The 16,437-nt window shown below is 38.7% G+C and overlaps 1 protein-coding gene across 1 annotated transcript; it reads right to left on the bottom strand.

Moving 5' to 3' along the window:
• Positions 1–5,738: 5,738 nt before the first annotated feature.
• LOC133338223 (chloride channel protein 2-like) lies at positions 5,739–14,259 on the bottom strand (the record flags this gene model as incomplete). Its single annotated transcript, XM_061546400.1, has 9 exons — positions 5,739–6,071; positions 8,177–8,410; positions 8,506–8,547; positions 11,030–12,148; positions 12,209–12,443; positions 12,646–12,747; positions 13,579–13,789; positions 13,855–14,011; positions 14,126–14,259. Coding segments are annotated over 9 exons (2,567 nt in total), but the record flags the coding sequence as incomplete, so codon positions are not given.
• Between the last annotated feature and the right edge of the window lie 2,178 nt (positions 14,260–16,437).

Below are 16,437 nucleotides of genomic sequence, written 5' to 3' on the forward strand. Positions count from 1 at the left end.
TTTTTAAGTCCTTCCATAGGCGTGGATGTTTTAAAAATATTTTTTATGATCCTTCCAGAGGCGTGGATTTTTTAAAGATATTATTTAAGTCCTTCCATAGGCGGGGATTTTTTAAAGATATTTTTTAAGTCCTTCCATAGGCGTGGATGTTTTAAAAATAATTTTTTTACTACAACATTGAATTCATAACTCCCAATGAAACCCACATGGGAATTTTGAATACAATTTCTAGAGATCTCATATATAACCTGTACATCAGTGTTTTCTTTCAGCCACCCCAGGATCAGGAACATTTTTCAAATCAAATTTTAGTACCTTTCTATACACCAAATATCTTTGAGACTTCTAGGAAATTCAAAACAATTTTTACAAACTATGATTTTGAAAATAGAAATTAAAATTATGAGAAACCGAAAAAATAATTATAAAATTTTATATAAAAAAAAATAACAACAAAAAAACTGATAACCTTAATTAACCAAAAATAAAAAAATAAAATATTTTAAATATGAAAAAGCAAAAAAAAAAAAAATACATACTAATAATTTATTGTTACGTAGTTAACGAAAAGAAAAAATATTATTGTTTGATACAAAATAATAACAAAAAATAATTTTTAAAATAACAAAAGAAAACCTTTATTACCACGAAGACAAAATAAAAAGAAAAACAAATAATGTTATAAACAAGAAATAAAACTAAACAACAAATTTAACAATCATTTAAACCACTAAAATGCCGTTTTAGAGATCATATATATCATCATACGAAAACAAAAAACATATTTATAAACAAACAAAAAGTGAATATAAACAAATTATTCCTTAGCCACATAACCACATCCTCTTCCACCCTTAAAAAATGAAACCCCAAAACTAAAATCATTTGAACTTACAAAAACAAAAACCCATAAATATTTTCCAAACCAATAGTTAATCAATTAAACAAAACAAAAAAAATATTCATTATTAGCAACCAAGAAAAAATTATAACAACCATACATACATACCTATCATCATAACATACATTTAGTAAAGAAAAAACCAAATAAATTACAAAAAAATATATGAAAAAATAATTTTAATAATAAAAAAACATATTTTTATTGTGATCGACATTTGTTCTATATAATTTTCAGAACTTAAAAAAATATATATCCCAATTTTTTCATTTGTATTTTGTTGATTTTTCATTTATAAAACAAAGCCTTCAATAAAATTTCAATATATTTTTTGAGACATGAAAAAAAAACAAATCAAAATTAATGAAATGAAAAAACAAATGATTTTCTATGGTATTTGAATAAAAATAAGAATTTTGTTTTAAAAACTTAACAACAACCCCCTACCCTGGAACAATGTAGAATAAAAGAGCGAAATAAAAATTTAATAATGTTAGAAAAAAAACCTTTGTGTGTTTCAATTTTTTAAATTATTTTTAAAATAAATTTTTCAACATCTTCAACATAGGCGTGCATTTTTTAAAATCAATTTTCAACATCCCAAAATAGGCAAGGATTTTTTAAAATAAAGTGCACCAGTTCTTCAAATAGAGAAGTTGGACGAGAACAATTATGATCTGTGGTCAGTCCAAATGCGGAGTGTCCTGGTCCATGCTGGCTTTTGGAAGATAGTGAATGGAACAACCAATAAGGAGGGCAGTGAAGCGGCAAAATCCAAATGGGAAGCCGAAGACGAAAAGGCCCAAAGCGTCTATTTTCCTGGGAGTTAAAACAACACATTTGGCTTATACAAGGAATGCGAAAACTTCACATGAAGCCTGGAAAAAGCTGAAGGAGGTCTACATGCCAAAAAGTTTCCTTGTATAAGAAGTTGCTAAATTTGAAGATGGCGTCAAATGGTAATGTGGTACAACATTTCAACTAGTTCTCGGAAGTGTACGAGAAATTGCATTAAACCGGTATAGAGATTAAGGAGGAGCTTCTGACCATTATGCTCATGTCTAGCCTTCCTGAGGAATTTGATAATTTTGTGATCGCAATGGAAACGCGCGATAATCTTCCTAGTTGGTCATGTCAGCGGCGCGACGTCTGATAGGTGTAACAACTAAGAACTCTTTGCCAACTTCAACGTACACAACGAGAGAATTGCGCTTGATGCCCTGCAGTAAAGGTAGTCGACTCTTCGTCTATGAATTTATCGACTACCACAGAAATACATCGACTACCGGTCAAACTACCAACCATGCAGCGTTGTGATGGTTACAACGTTCTGAGGAAGGATCGCACTAGAAGTGGAAATGGAGGCCTAGCATTCCTTATGCACCACTCTGTTCAATACAGGCATATCTCGCTTGAGCTTGATTCTAGTGACCCATTCATGGAATATATGGGGGTAGCAGTTAAATGTGGTACTGCCGAGGTAGAGGTGCTTAACGTGTACATACCGCCGATTAATAGATGTGAACCGTGTTATTTGCCTAACATTAGTTTTCTATTGGAGGGCAATAACCGTCTGGTGCTAGGGGACTTCAATGTCCACCACGAGTTGTGGCATTCCGTCCTAGGTAATGACCAGAGGGGAACAGTGCTGGCAGAGCAAATTGATAGCTCCACGTTCATCACAGCTGCTACATCTATTCCTGCTGGTCGAATACCCGAAATGAGACCTGATTTCCCTGCAGAAGCAGTTGGTCCAGCAAACGAACGTGATGAGCTCCGTCGATGTAACCCAGTAGATGCCAGGGTTAGGGAACTTACGTTGGAGGTCAGCAGATTAGTCGCGGAGCACAAGCGGAATAAATGGTTGGAGCACCTGAAGAGTTGCAACATTGGTACCGGAGTAAGTAAACTGTGGGCATTATAGAAAGCTTTTCAGTTGCGGATCATCAACATGCATTTCGTTAGCAACACAGTACAACAGTGTTACACGCCATTTCCACTCATATAAGTAGAGGACTTAACCAGAACCGGCCGTGCGATAGAACAGTGCTGGTAGCGCTTGACCTATCAAAAGCCTTTGATATTGTCAACCATGCCACGCTGTTTGAGGACATTGAGAGCACTTCTCTCCGGCCGAGTTTGAAACGTTGGATAATCAACTGTGTGGACGCCAGTCGTACGTGGAGTTCCGAAACAAGAAGTCCAAACCCCGTAGAGTTAAACAGGGAGTTCCCCAGGGTGGAGTGATTTCTCCGAAACTGTTTAACCTCTACCTTTCCGGTATTCCACGCCCTCCTGACGGCATAGAAATCGTTACATATGCAGTTGATTGTACGATCATGGAGTCGGGTCCCATTGCAGAGGACATATGTGCGAGGTTGAACGCCTATCTAGTCGATTTAGCAGCCTTCTTCAAAGCGAGGAATATGAAAATATCCGCCTCGAAGTTGTCAGCCACACTATTCAGCACATTGGCTGCGGAGATGAGAATGCCGTTGAATGTGCAGGTCGAGGGGCATAGAATTTCGACCACCAACTACCCCAAAATACTCGGGGTCACATTCGACAGTATGTTTAAATCGTCCGCGCAAACTTCATTTATCTGCGATAGATTGCAAAGTAGGAACAAAGTCCTCAAGTCGCTTGCCGGCAGCACTTGGGCCGCAGATAAGGAAACCTTGTTGACCTTTTACAAAGCGATAGGTCGGTCTGTGGCAAGCGATGCTGTTCCAGTGTGGTCTGCGAACTCCAGTGATACGCAATGGAGAAGTATTCAGACCTGTCAGAATGTCGCCCTGAGGACTGCGACAGGGTGCCTCCTCATGACACTATTGGACCATCTTCATGAGAAGACGAAGATTCTTCCCTTACGTCAGCATAGCAATATGCTTTAGTTGTAGTACCTGCTAGGGTGTTTCAGGGAAATCATCCCAACCATCATATGGTTGATAGGACTCCCCCACCCAGACGTGTCAAGAAGGAGCTGCATGATCTAGAGAGGGAGGTCCAACGATACAAAAGGGAGCCGCTAGATCAAGTTGCCTATCGAGCATGTCTGAATGGCATTCATACAGAGGCAGTAGCCGCGGTGCTGAACGGATACAAAGTGAATGCCATCCTCGGAGCTCACCCCTCAACCATTACAGCTGAAGAACGTCAACTGGCCGGACAAACCAGAGTAGTTTTGGCCCAGTTACGTTCTGGGTGGTGCAGTCGTCACAATTCGTATTGGGCACGGATTGATGACCAGGTGCAGAATGTCTGCCCAGCATGTGGTACGGGCCCTCATACCACACTGCACTTATTCAATTGACCAGCCAAATCTACTCACCTTACTCCTGAAGATCTGTGGTTACAGCCAGTGGAGGTAGCTGCATTTTTAAATCTAGAGACAGAACTGGAGGAAATTTAAATAGAAAATATACAATTCATATAAACTGCTACATCAAGCAGCCATGCTTTTCATTGGCGAATTTTATATGGCGATGCCTCACCCTTTCCACTACCATACGTCGCTAAAGATGTCGATTACCTGACAAACTACCCACCATGCTTTTGATTGGCGAATTGAAATGAATGTAAATGATGAAATTGAGAGGTATAAGGCTCGCCTAGTAGCCAAAGGCTGTCACCAACGATACGAAATTGATTTCAAAAAGATATATCACCCTGTCGCTCGCTACTCAACAATTTGAATTTTATTGGCACTGGCTGTGAAGGAAAGAATGTTTTTACATAAAATCAAAGTTCTACGCCTCCATAAGGCTATTTATGGACTGAAACAAAGCAGACGGGAGTGGAACTCTAAACTAGATGCCACATTGCATAAGATGAATTTTAAACCATGTGATAACGAGCCCTGTCTCTACAAAGGTAGAAGGAGAAACAAACTAGTGTTAATCGCCGGTTAAATGGTTGTTTTGGAGATCAAAAATAAATTGACAAGCGAGTTCGATGTCAGCGATAAGAGGCAGTTAGGCCATTTCCTGGGTATGGAGATCGAAAGAAAAGGTGAGACGGGTATGATCAAATTGGGACAAAGCCAATATATTCGTGATCTATTACAACAATATGGAATGGAAGATTGTAAAATACATCAAGTACCATTGGAGCCCGAATATTAGGTAAATTGTAAAGATGTGATGAACAAAAAATAAAAGACTTAACATTTTTCAAATTAAAATTTATTTTATTTATTTGGTATATGTAATTTATTTTACAAATTCTTATATTTTTTCTTTATTGGTTTTATTTATTAATTTAAATTTAAATATTTAAAATATTTACCTAGCTAGCAATACAAATATTAATAATTTTTTTGTTGTATTATTAATTATATTACATAACCTTATTGTTTTATATAGTGTCTAATTTTATAAATAGTTTGGGAGAAGAAAAACAATTTCTTCATAGCTGTTGTTCTGAGAAAAAAAAAATAATAATAAAAATGTTTGGCTTAAAAACTAGTCCTCTTTAAAATTATTTTTTATACTTTTTTAAGAAAATAAATTCACATGAAAATAAATTATAAAAACAAAAAAAACTTACAAAAAATAAAAATTATACGATTTCTAGTCGTACTGGGTCTTTACTTTAAAATCATGACAGAAAAGCAAATTCAGTAATTAATAAAAATAATTACTTTTTAAAAAAATATATTTTTTTTGATGAAGGAAAAAAACTGAAAATTGTTCTAGAAAAAAATACATCTTTTTTACGCTTCCTTAAAATCTTAAATTATAAAAAAAATAAAACTTAGCTAAATAGTAACTACTATGTTGAAAAAGATATACACAAATGTTTAACCACATTTTTTGCTTGCTGGCCTCCTGCCTGGTCACTCTGCCTTCGAGTCACTCTGATGGCCAGGTGATGTTGTTGTGGAATTGGCATTATCAGAGCTGATAGTTAATGGCGACGATGTCGTGTTAGTCGTCTTGCCATCCGTTGTCGTCTTGTGAATATTTTCCATTTCAATGTCGGAACAATTGTCGGAATTCGATAGAGCCGAATCCATGGATGTCACAGTCATATTCACCTGTTTATCGCTGCTGTCCTGTGGCAGCAACGGTTTCTCTGCTGCACTTTTTTCCACATCTAAGGGATTGTCTTTTAGTTGATTTGTTATCACAAAGCTATTGCTATTGATGTCCTCGATGGCCTTGCGGAGCTGAAAAGGGAATAAATAATAAAATTATTTAAAGATGTATTTTTAAACAGAGTTTTAAAAAATGTTATTTTTTTCAAGCCGACGACAGCGCCTATAATTTTCGGTGATGATCAGATAATTATTTTGGGATGAAGTAGACCGAAAACTTATTTTTTTATATTTTTCGTTCGATCTATAGGCCACAGTTATAAACCGAACATCATCATACCCACGGTGAAGGGAATCCTGACAAGTAATTAGAAGGGCTGTACTGAATATTAGAAATATTCGGAAAATATGTCAGTGTATGGAAGAGGTGCTGTTGACCTCTAATCGGGCATGAGAGTGCAAATGTCACAAAATATTGCCCAGGCTCGGAATAAACATCCGCAGAAAGTTAGAACTCCGTTGTAGTTGTGTAGGGTATCGTATGGTCGGCCCGTCCGACTATACTGCTCCGCTTACAGGTTTAAAAATATTTTTATCAAATATGTTATTTCCGTCGACCGATAGTAAGAGAAAGCTAAGTCCAACCAACATCTAAGAAGACTGCTACGAGAATCCATTGACGTGGGCAGACGAATCTGGCTCTGATATCAGGAAGACGAGTGCTGAGTTGGAATCTTAAGCAAAGACCGGGAATACCAAAAGAATCAACCGGTTTTTGCGAAAGAGGAAGATGACAGATGCCGCCGTCTTATGCCAAGGTTGGCAGAAACGCTATCTAGACGAGCTCTACAATGCAGTGATCGACGGGAATAGCGGGCCCGGTAAGGTTAACAAGGAGACCCATAAGGAAGTGGTAAATGCGGTCAAAAGCCAGATTATGGAGTACCCACGACAAGGAGGGGACTCTATTGAACTGGATAGCTGCGCTTTAAAAGAGGACTATCTTATGCTGGAAATTGTGTATCCAAATAGCATACATGCCCTGAGGAATATAGTGGCAAGCATTGGACCCATAAATGGAACAATGAAACTCAAGCTGGTGAGGAAAAAAGACATTCCTCAACTACAAAGGGCTACACAGTCTTTATGAGAGGTTGAGGTAGCGATTTCGACACGGAACGCATGTTTGAGGTCTTCAGCATACAAAACAAGCCACTGCATGTGAAGAAGTCGGAAGTCTTCCACAGGGAGGGGGAAGAGGAAGGAACCCTCCTTGTGTTAGTCTTGGACAGGTCTTCAATGGCAAGTCTGACTAAGACTAAGGGCAAGGCGCACTACGTGTCCAATGCCGTTTACTTCAAAATCGGGAAGGCAAGGATTGGAGACGATGAAGCCAGTGACAACAGCGAGGAGAATGTACCCAGCAACGAAGAGGAGGGAGCCGAGGAGAAGATCAAGGACTCCCAAGAAAACCGGTTACTGGAGGACCATTGATAGAAGACATCCAGATTAACCTCCATCGGAGCGAAACGGCAACCCCGGCACTGATGGAAAAAATAATAAAAGGTAAAATACACATCGGACTGATCCAGGAAGCTTGGACTATTAAAAACAGGGTCTCTGGATTAAGCCATATAAATTACCAACTCTTTTTATGTGAATACGGGGAGAAGATCAATGACTCCCAAGAAAACCGTTTACTGGAGGAATAACCTCTATCGGAGCGAAACGACAACCCTGGCCCTGATGGAAACAATAATAAAAGGTAAAATACACACCAGACTGATGCAGGAACCTTGGACAATTAAAAACCGGGTATCTGGATTATGCCATATAAATTACCAACTCTTTTATGCGAATACGGGTTCTCGCCCAAGAACCTGTATAATATGTCACAACAATTTATTCTTTCTCTTCCCCCCCAGAGTTGTCAACATCGGACGCCACTGTAGCACTGAAGCAGGGGAGTGGTAACATTTACCTGGCTTCAGTATATCTCCCGTTCGACTCGCCGATACCACCACCAATGGCGGAGCTGCAGCGATTGGTGAAGAAAGCACAGGAAACAGGTAATGAAGTACTAATTTATAATATTTAATTAAGGTCCTTCCATAAACGTTGTTTTATTAAATATATTTTATTGAGGTCCTTTTATAGGCGTTGTCTTATTAAATATATTGTATTGAGGTCGTTCCATAGGCGTGGATTTTTTAAAAATATTAGGATATCTGACTTACCTCTTTCAAGCCCACCACACCAACCAATCGACCAATTTTTGTGACATAGGCATGATTAATGCCCACCATTGAGAATAGTGAATGTACTTTGAGTATAGAGGTCCGTTCGACCAGCTGGAAGGGACTCGGGTCAATATTGACATTGGCCTTTTCCAAATCAATGGGTTTTTGCATTTCTTCCATTTCCCATTTCTTTTGATCTTCGGGTGACATATCAATGACACGTTCTCGAGGCTAAAGAAAATAGAAAAAATATATGGGTTAGATTTTGGACTTCCGAAAAAATTAAAAAAAAAATATTTCAAACTTTTGCCATCACCATAACATACCAATTGTACACTCTTGACCTTTTTGATACTTCCTTTATAGGACTATACAAATTTTCGGATTTTATATATAAGTTTGTATAAGTGTATGTATGTACATATATGTGTGTTGGAATAAAGTAATAGATGTGTAGAGCGAGCGAGAGAGAGAGAAAGGAAGAGAAAAGATAAATATTTTTCAATTAGAATAAATATAGAGTAGACCATAACACCATAGGTTAGTAGAAACACGTTTCATAAAATCAACAAATGTGTACATAAAATCTAGAAACATATACATAAAATTAAGGTACAAATACTTACTGGTCCTTTGTGATTGCCTTGTAGGCCCTCAGTTGCCTGAGTGTGCGGATAGCATGCAGTTCAACGAAAAAAATATTTTTTGTAGAAAAAATCAATTCCTTTCAAAACCCAAACTCATACATAAGCCCCCCTCAACACTTACCGGATTTTCAGAACCCTTTTCATTAGCAGATTCTGAATTTAGATTAGTTGTACTCTCCCCATTTTCTGTGCCAGGGCTATTGGCAGTTGTTTCTCCACCCTGCCCTTCTGAATTTTGTTTATTTTCGGATTTTTTCAATTCTGCCGATTTTTTCAATAACGTTTTAAAATTATCATGTTTTTTCAATATCGATTTTATGGTGGGTTTATTGACTTTATTTTGTTTTGTATTCTCAGCCGTTATGGCATCGAAGTCTGCCTCATTGAGACTGTGATAATAGAGATCTTTACATTTTTCCGAATTTTTTAAAATCGATGGGAGAGGTTGCATATTTGGTTGAAAAATGGGTCTGGCTTTCGACCGTATATGCACATCGTTGATAATTGTTGTATTGCTTAGACCAATAATATACGATTGAGATTTTTTAAGTCTTGGTGGGGTACCGGGTGGTACTTGCTTGCAAATATTTTTGTGGGAAACATTTTATTTAAATGGAATTATAAAAAGAAGTGGAGTGATCTGATGATGGACTGAATGATGGGGAAAAAGGTACTGGAGGTTTCAATATAGGCGTTGATTTAAAAAAAAATAGTTTTTCATGGACCTAAAATATTTTTATGGGCCTAACATACGCATAGATTTTTTAAAATGTTTTATTAAGGCCCTTCTAAGGTCCCTTCAGAGGCGTGGATTTTTAAAAATATTGTATTAGGGTCCTTCCAAAGGCCCAACATAGGTCCTTCAAGGTCCTTCCTTCCTTCCAAGGTGATCTTATGAAGGGAATGTCGCGGAAATTGGTACTGCAGGTCCCAATATAGGCGTTGATTAAAAAAAATTGTTTTTCATGGACCTAAAAATATTTTTTCATGAGCCTAACATAAGCATAGATTTTTTAAAATGTTTTATTAAGGTCCTTCTAAGGTCTCTTCAGAGACGTAGGTTTTTTTAATATTTTTATTAAGATCCTTCCAGAGGCCCAACATAGGTCCTTTAAGGTCCTTCCAAAGTCGTGGATTTTTCAAAAATATGTTTTTCAGGTCCTACCATAGGCGTGGATTTTTTAAAAAGATGTTTTGCAGGTCCTACCATAGGCGTGGATTTTTTTAAAATGTGCGTTTCAAGGTCCTTCCAAAGGCGTGAATTTTGAAAAATAATTTTTTAAGGTCCTTCCAAAGTCGTGAGTTTTTAAAAATATGTCTTCAAGGTCCTTCCATAGGCGTGGATTTTTTAAAAATATGTTTTCAAGGTCCTTCCATAGGCGTGGATTTTTTAAAAATATGTTTTCAAGGTCCTTCCATAGGCGTGGATTTTTTAAAAATATGTTTTCAAGGTCCTTCCATAGGCGTGGATTTTTTTAAAATATGTTTTCAAGGTCCTTCCATAGGCGTGGATTTTTTAAAAATATGTTTTCAAGGTCCTTCCATAGGCGTGGATTTTTTAAAAATATGTTTTCAAGGTCCTTCCATAGGCGTGGATTTTTTTAAAATATGTTTTCAAGGTCCTTCCATAGGCGTGGATTTTTTAAAAATATGTTTTCAAGGTCCTTCCATAGGCGTGGATTTTTTTAAAATATGTTTTCAAGGTCCTTCCATAGGCGTGGATTTTTTTAAAATATGTTTTCAAGGTCCTTTCATAGGCGTGGATTTTTTAAAAATATGTTTTCAAGGTCCTTCCATTTTTTCAACACCCCAACACAGGTGTGGTTTTTTCAACAATAAGTCTAAGTCGGAATAAGTATATTTAGACTACCTGTCTGGGATAAAGGAGCGGTAGGACCACAGGGGATTTTTTTTTTGGAAAGAGGGGATTAGAATTTCAGTGACCATGCTTCAGTTTGAACCGTGAAAGAGTTTTAAAAATGTATTACCATATTTGCATCCTCCTCCGATTGAGGTTTGTTTTGTGCATTCTTTTTGTTCGTAAATAAAATGCAGAGAGACAAAATACAACAACAACAAAATAAATAAATAATTACAAAAACAACAATAGAGGTTAGTACAAAAACACAAACACCAATAACAATAACAATTATTCAAACCCCATGCCAAACAAACCAACAAAAATTAAAACTTCATCACTCACCAATTGAACTTTTTTCGAGATACCCGGTGTACTGGGCGCCCTCTGGACAGTCGGTGTACCCGGTGTCATATCACCCGTACTAGCCGCCGCAGATATTGAACCCGGGTCCTGGTCATCACCGCTCGGCTGAACATCTTGTAAGGTGGTAGATTTCTTGAAAATGGTCTCGAACGCATTACGGATGCGCTGTTCGGCACCGGTTATTGTGGAATATGGCGTTATGCTAGGACTATTCAATGAGGTAGGTGTAAAGGCTTTAAGATTAAATGAGTTTGTCTTTTTGAGAATGGATTTGCGAGGCTGGAGGGTATTGTTGAGGGTTTCCTGCTTCTTTTTGGGCGGTAACATTTCATCGTTGGCAATTTGGCGTAGGCTCAAAATATCGGGAGCGGGCAGAACTTCGAAACGTGAGGGGCGGCGCATACGCTGTTCGGCTTCCTGCTTCTTACGTTCCTCTTCGCGTATCCGCTCCTCGGCTTCCTTCTTCCATTTCTGGGCCACTTCCATACGCTTCTCACGCCCGATGTGTTTCTCAATCATTTTGATCAGCTCGTAACGCTGCACCGATCCGAGTAAGATCATATTTTCCGGACTATCGACCAGCGGCAGGGAACGCAGAGTCTTATTACTCTTCAGTACTTCTTTGAGACGCTGATAGGTGATGCCTTGCCAAATGTATTTGACATCGCGTACCATAAAGTCCTCCACATAGATGCTATACATACCCGAGCTTGAGGGCAACAGATCGGGTAGATATGGCAACTTCTTGATAAGTATAATACTATCATACATAGAGGGCTGGAGTAGGGCTGCTATCGCATTGGCAATCAGTACAGCTATCATCACCGGCACCACATGCGTAATCTGGCCAGTCATTTCGAAGACAATCACCGCCACGGAGACGGTGTGAGTGACAGCTCCCGAAAATGCGGCAGCACCTACAACAGCATAACCGCCGGGATTGATGGGTGAGAGGCGGCCACCATAGCGCACCCCGTTGGGGAACCACAAATGCATGCTTTCACCTATCAAACGGCCCAAACCGGCACCAATTTTGAAGACGGGTATGAAAATACCCGAGGGTACGGGTATTGTGGAGGCAATAATGGAGAAGACGAACTGGAAGAGAAAGGATTTTTAAAATTTTTGAAATTCTGATTTTAATTCCGGAGAGCTTACCGTAAATATAACATAGCATGTCAGATTGATAAATACATTGGTGTAGGGTGTTACCCAATGGGTTACAATGGCGGCCTGTTCCACGGTCAAATCGTCGCGAGACCAGGTAAAGTTACTAAACAGCTGGGTGACCTGTTCATGGGTACCCAATTCACCGGCAATAAACTGGCCCGTGCCCAAGGGGAAGGAAATCGTTGATACCAACAAAGCCAAGAAGCCAGGATACAAAAAGCGACTGGAAAGAAGAAGCAAATGAAGAAGTCAGTACTGATTTTTTATAGAAAAATATTTTTATAAATCCACATCTCTGGAAGGATGTGGAAAAAATATTTTTAATAAAAACGACGCCCCAAATAAAATAATTTAAAAGAACCCATGCCTACGGAAGGACCCTATTAAAATAAATTTTAAAAAATCTCCGCGGTGTAGATACTTACTTCTTTTGGAGGAACTTGTTCATCTTCTTATTCGAGCGCATAAACAAGACGTATCTTCGATGTACCCAGACATAAGCAGCACCACCAAGACCACAAACTACCCTGAAATACAAATGAAAATTAAATATGTTAGAACAGTTCGGTTGGGTTTGTTTTTATCAAACACTAGCTGAATAGAGTTTTCTGTAGGAAATCTCATTTTCAGCCCGGCTGAATAGAGTTTTCTATAGGAAATCTCATATTCTGCCCGGCTGAATAGAGTATTCAATAGGAAATCTCATATTCAGCCTGGCTGAATAGAGTTCTCTATAAGAAATCTGATATTCAGCCTAGCTGAATAGAGTTTTTTATAAGAAATCTCATATTCAGCCTAGCTGAATAGAGTTTTCTATAGGAAATCTCATATTCAGCCTGGCTGAATAGAGTTTTCTGTAGAAAATCTCATTTTCAGTCAGACTGAATAGAGTTTTCTTGGGGAAATCTCATATTCAGCCAGGCTGAATAGTGTTTCCTTTAGGAAATCGCATATACAGCCAGGCTCAATAGAGTTTTCTTTAGGAAATGTCATATTCAGCCAGGCTGAATAGAGTTTTCTTTAGGAAATATAATATTCAGCAAGGCTGAATATAGTTTTCTCTGAGAAATATCATATTAAGCGAGGCTGAATAGAGTTTTCTGTAGGAAATCTCATATTCAGCAAGGCTGAATAGAGTTTTCTGTAGGAAATATCTTATTCAGCCAGGCTGAATAGAGTTTTCTGTAGGAAATATCATATTCAGACATGCTGAATAGAGTTCTCTAAATGAAATCTGCTATGCAGCCCAGCTGAATAGTGTTTTTTATTGGGAATCTATTATTTAGCCTATCGGAATAGAGATTTTTCTAAGAAAGCCTTGCTGAATATCTAAAAAGTTGTGTATCCTTTAAACTTACCCCATCAACGCAAACACAAACAATTCCTGAGGATCAAATGGAAATTCCGTAGTGAAATTTGTTAAGAATACAGCCCGCACAGTATCGGCATTCTGGAACCATACGGCCAATAGACGAAACACTGTAGCACCACAAACGGCCGCAAAAAAGCCACGCCAATAGTTACGCACCGCAAAATACGTTGTTGTTACTTCTATACTAAATAATACACCTGCAGGAACACAAGAGAGGAACATCAAACCTATGAATTTTATAAAGAAAGCAAGTTTTACTTACCGCCAACTGGAGCCGCAAAACATGCACCCACACCCACTGCACAGGCAGCGGCCAACATTTCCGAATTGCGCGACTCATTTTCATAGATACCTTGGAATGATGTTACTAGCTTACTTAATAATTGTGCTACAATACTTGCTATATGTACGAATGGACCCTATGGGATACGGATGATGAAACGAAATAAAAATAGAAAAAATTAAAAAGTGATGTTGGCAACCCTGCCGTTCGTTTGTGCGCTTTGTTGTATTTTGACAATTTTAATACTTACTTCCTTTCCTAATGGCATACCACTGCCCAAAGTTGCCGTTAAACCAACAATTTTGGCCACTAATGTCTTAAAGGTTAAATATTCTTTTAGGGCCACCCCTCGTAGAATGGTTTTCATTTCGGGTATACCGGAACCTTAAAGATATATATAGGGTATAATATATTGTTTGATGTGGTGGGTTTAATCAAAAATAGTTTATAATTTTAAAATTAATTTTAGGTTAGTAGGGGGGAAAGACAGAGAGGATAGATAATCTTAAATGTTATTTAAGTTTTTGGCCAATTTTGGATTCTAAATCGAATATAATTTTTTTAGTAAACAATTTCGGAATTCAGTTCACTTTTTTAATAAATTCAGGAAAAATAGAAAAAGGGTCTATGATCGATTAAAATATACCTAAAAGTCAACAATGGCTGCGATCTGAACATAATTTTTTATTTAAAATTGGTTGAAAATGGGTGAAGAGATTTTTTTAAATGGCAAAATATACCCTCGTGAACTAATCAACATTTTAGAGATGGTCAATCTCTCTCTCCAAGCCGTTCGATTTTTTTTCGGTTCACTCCGCAAACTAGGAACTAGGTCATTCATTCATTTAGTTTCATAGTTCCGTTTAGTTCAATGAACGGGAAGATCGAATTTAGTACCGAAAGAATTGAACATAGTACCGTTCGTTCCTTTTGCGGAATATTTCTTTTGAACCAGTTCGTCATTTGACACAATTTTACGCACAACAGGTTGAAAATAGTCGGCTATCAATCTATATTACACACTTATGTTCGGACCGGGGAAATTTCCCAGCGTTGAGTCAAATTAAGCCGCAGGCTCCATTCCTAAGCCACCATAACCATTCCTTGGGAGTCTAAAACATTTGGTTTCCCGGAAAGCGACAGAGAGAGTCATAAAAGTAGCTCAATCCCACGGCAGCGGGTTCTACGATATCGTATTGGTCCCTATTCCGTATTCACCACAGGTCAGTGTCGGTGAGATGTAATGGGTGCAGGGAGTGTGTGAACTTGAGGAACTGTTCCGGGTTGGCCCGGTTGCTAGACTAATAGATTATCAGCGAATGAGATTACGTTGCCTCGTGCTGCTACAGCGCAATCTCCAGCGAGTCTTCGTCATCTTCTTCGTCGGATTACGGAACTCCACCACAGTCTCCTCAACAGAAACCCAATATGCAGCCTTTAACACCGCACGTTGCTGTCCCTACTCCTGATAGTGCATTGTTTCTGCAATTTAATTGCAACGGTCTTTGAAGAAAAATAGAAAAATATCTTGGCCGCGGCGGTGGAAAAAACCAAGCTCAATGATAATTGTAGTCTGCGGCGTTATGATGGTTACAACGTTCTGAGGAAGGATCGCACCAGATGTGGAGGGCCTAGCATTCCATATGCACCACTCTGTCCAATAGAGGCCTATCTTGCTTGAGCTTGACTCTAGTGAACCATACATGGAATGTATTGATGTAGCAGTGAAATGGTAGGTACTGCTAATGTAGAGGTGTTTAACGTTTGCATACCGGCGATTAACAGCTGTGGAACGCGTTATTTGCGTTTTCTATATAGTTTTCTATTGGAGCGCAATAGCCGTCAGAGCCAATCGATAGATACACGTTCTGCACGGTAAATGAGGATACCCCACCAGAATAAGTTCGCCAGACATAGCCATTGTGTCACCAGGTCTGATAAATGGCGTCAACTGGCATCCCGTCATTTCTTTTCAAAATCTCTGAACGCTGCACTTTCCTCAACCATAGGAAAGCCAACTGGCAAGGATTCAGAGAGTTCACCAACCTTCAGAGAACATTCCATTCTTTCTGTGCGGGTAACAGGGAGGAAATTCCGGGACATCATTAAAGCTGCTGCGCTAGATGAGAGATGATGAGACCTAATTTCCCAGTAGAAGCAGTTGGTCTAGCAAATGAGCGTGATGAGCTCCGACGATATAACCCAGCAGATCCCAGGATCAGGGAACTTACGTTGGACGTCAACACATTAGTTAGCGGAGCAGAAGCGGAATAAATGGTTGGAGCACCTGAATAATTGCAACATCAGTACCGGTGTAAGTAAACTGTGGTCAAGGATTAAGTCGCTCTCGAACACTGGCAAGAAGGATTATGGGGCCTCAGTCATATTTAACGATGAAACTGTGACTGACCCAAATAGATGCGCCAGTTATTTTAGACGACAGTTTGTCCATCATCCCGAGAGCGACAGGGCGAAGCGAAGATCTCTTCCCGCCGATGAGGTACCACAGTTTACAATGGGTGATGTTGCACGGGTCATCCGTAACGCTAAGCCATCTAAAGC

The sequence above is a fragment of the Musca vetustissima genome, unplaced genomic scaffold, assembly GCF_032173495.1.
Source record: "Musca vetustissima isolate MV318-11 ecotype Yass unplaced genomic scaffold, APGP_CSIRO_Mvet_v1 utg226025, whole genome shotgun sequence".
In the NCBI taxonomy this organism is placed as follows: Eukaryota; Metazoa; Arthropoda; class Insecta; order Diptera; family Muscidae; genus Musca; species Musca vetustissima.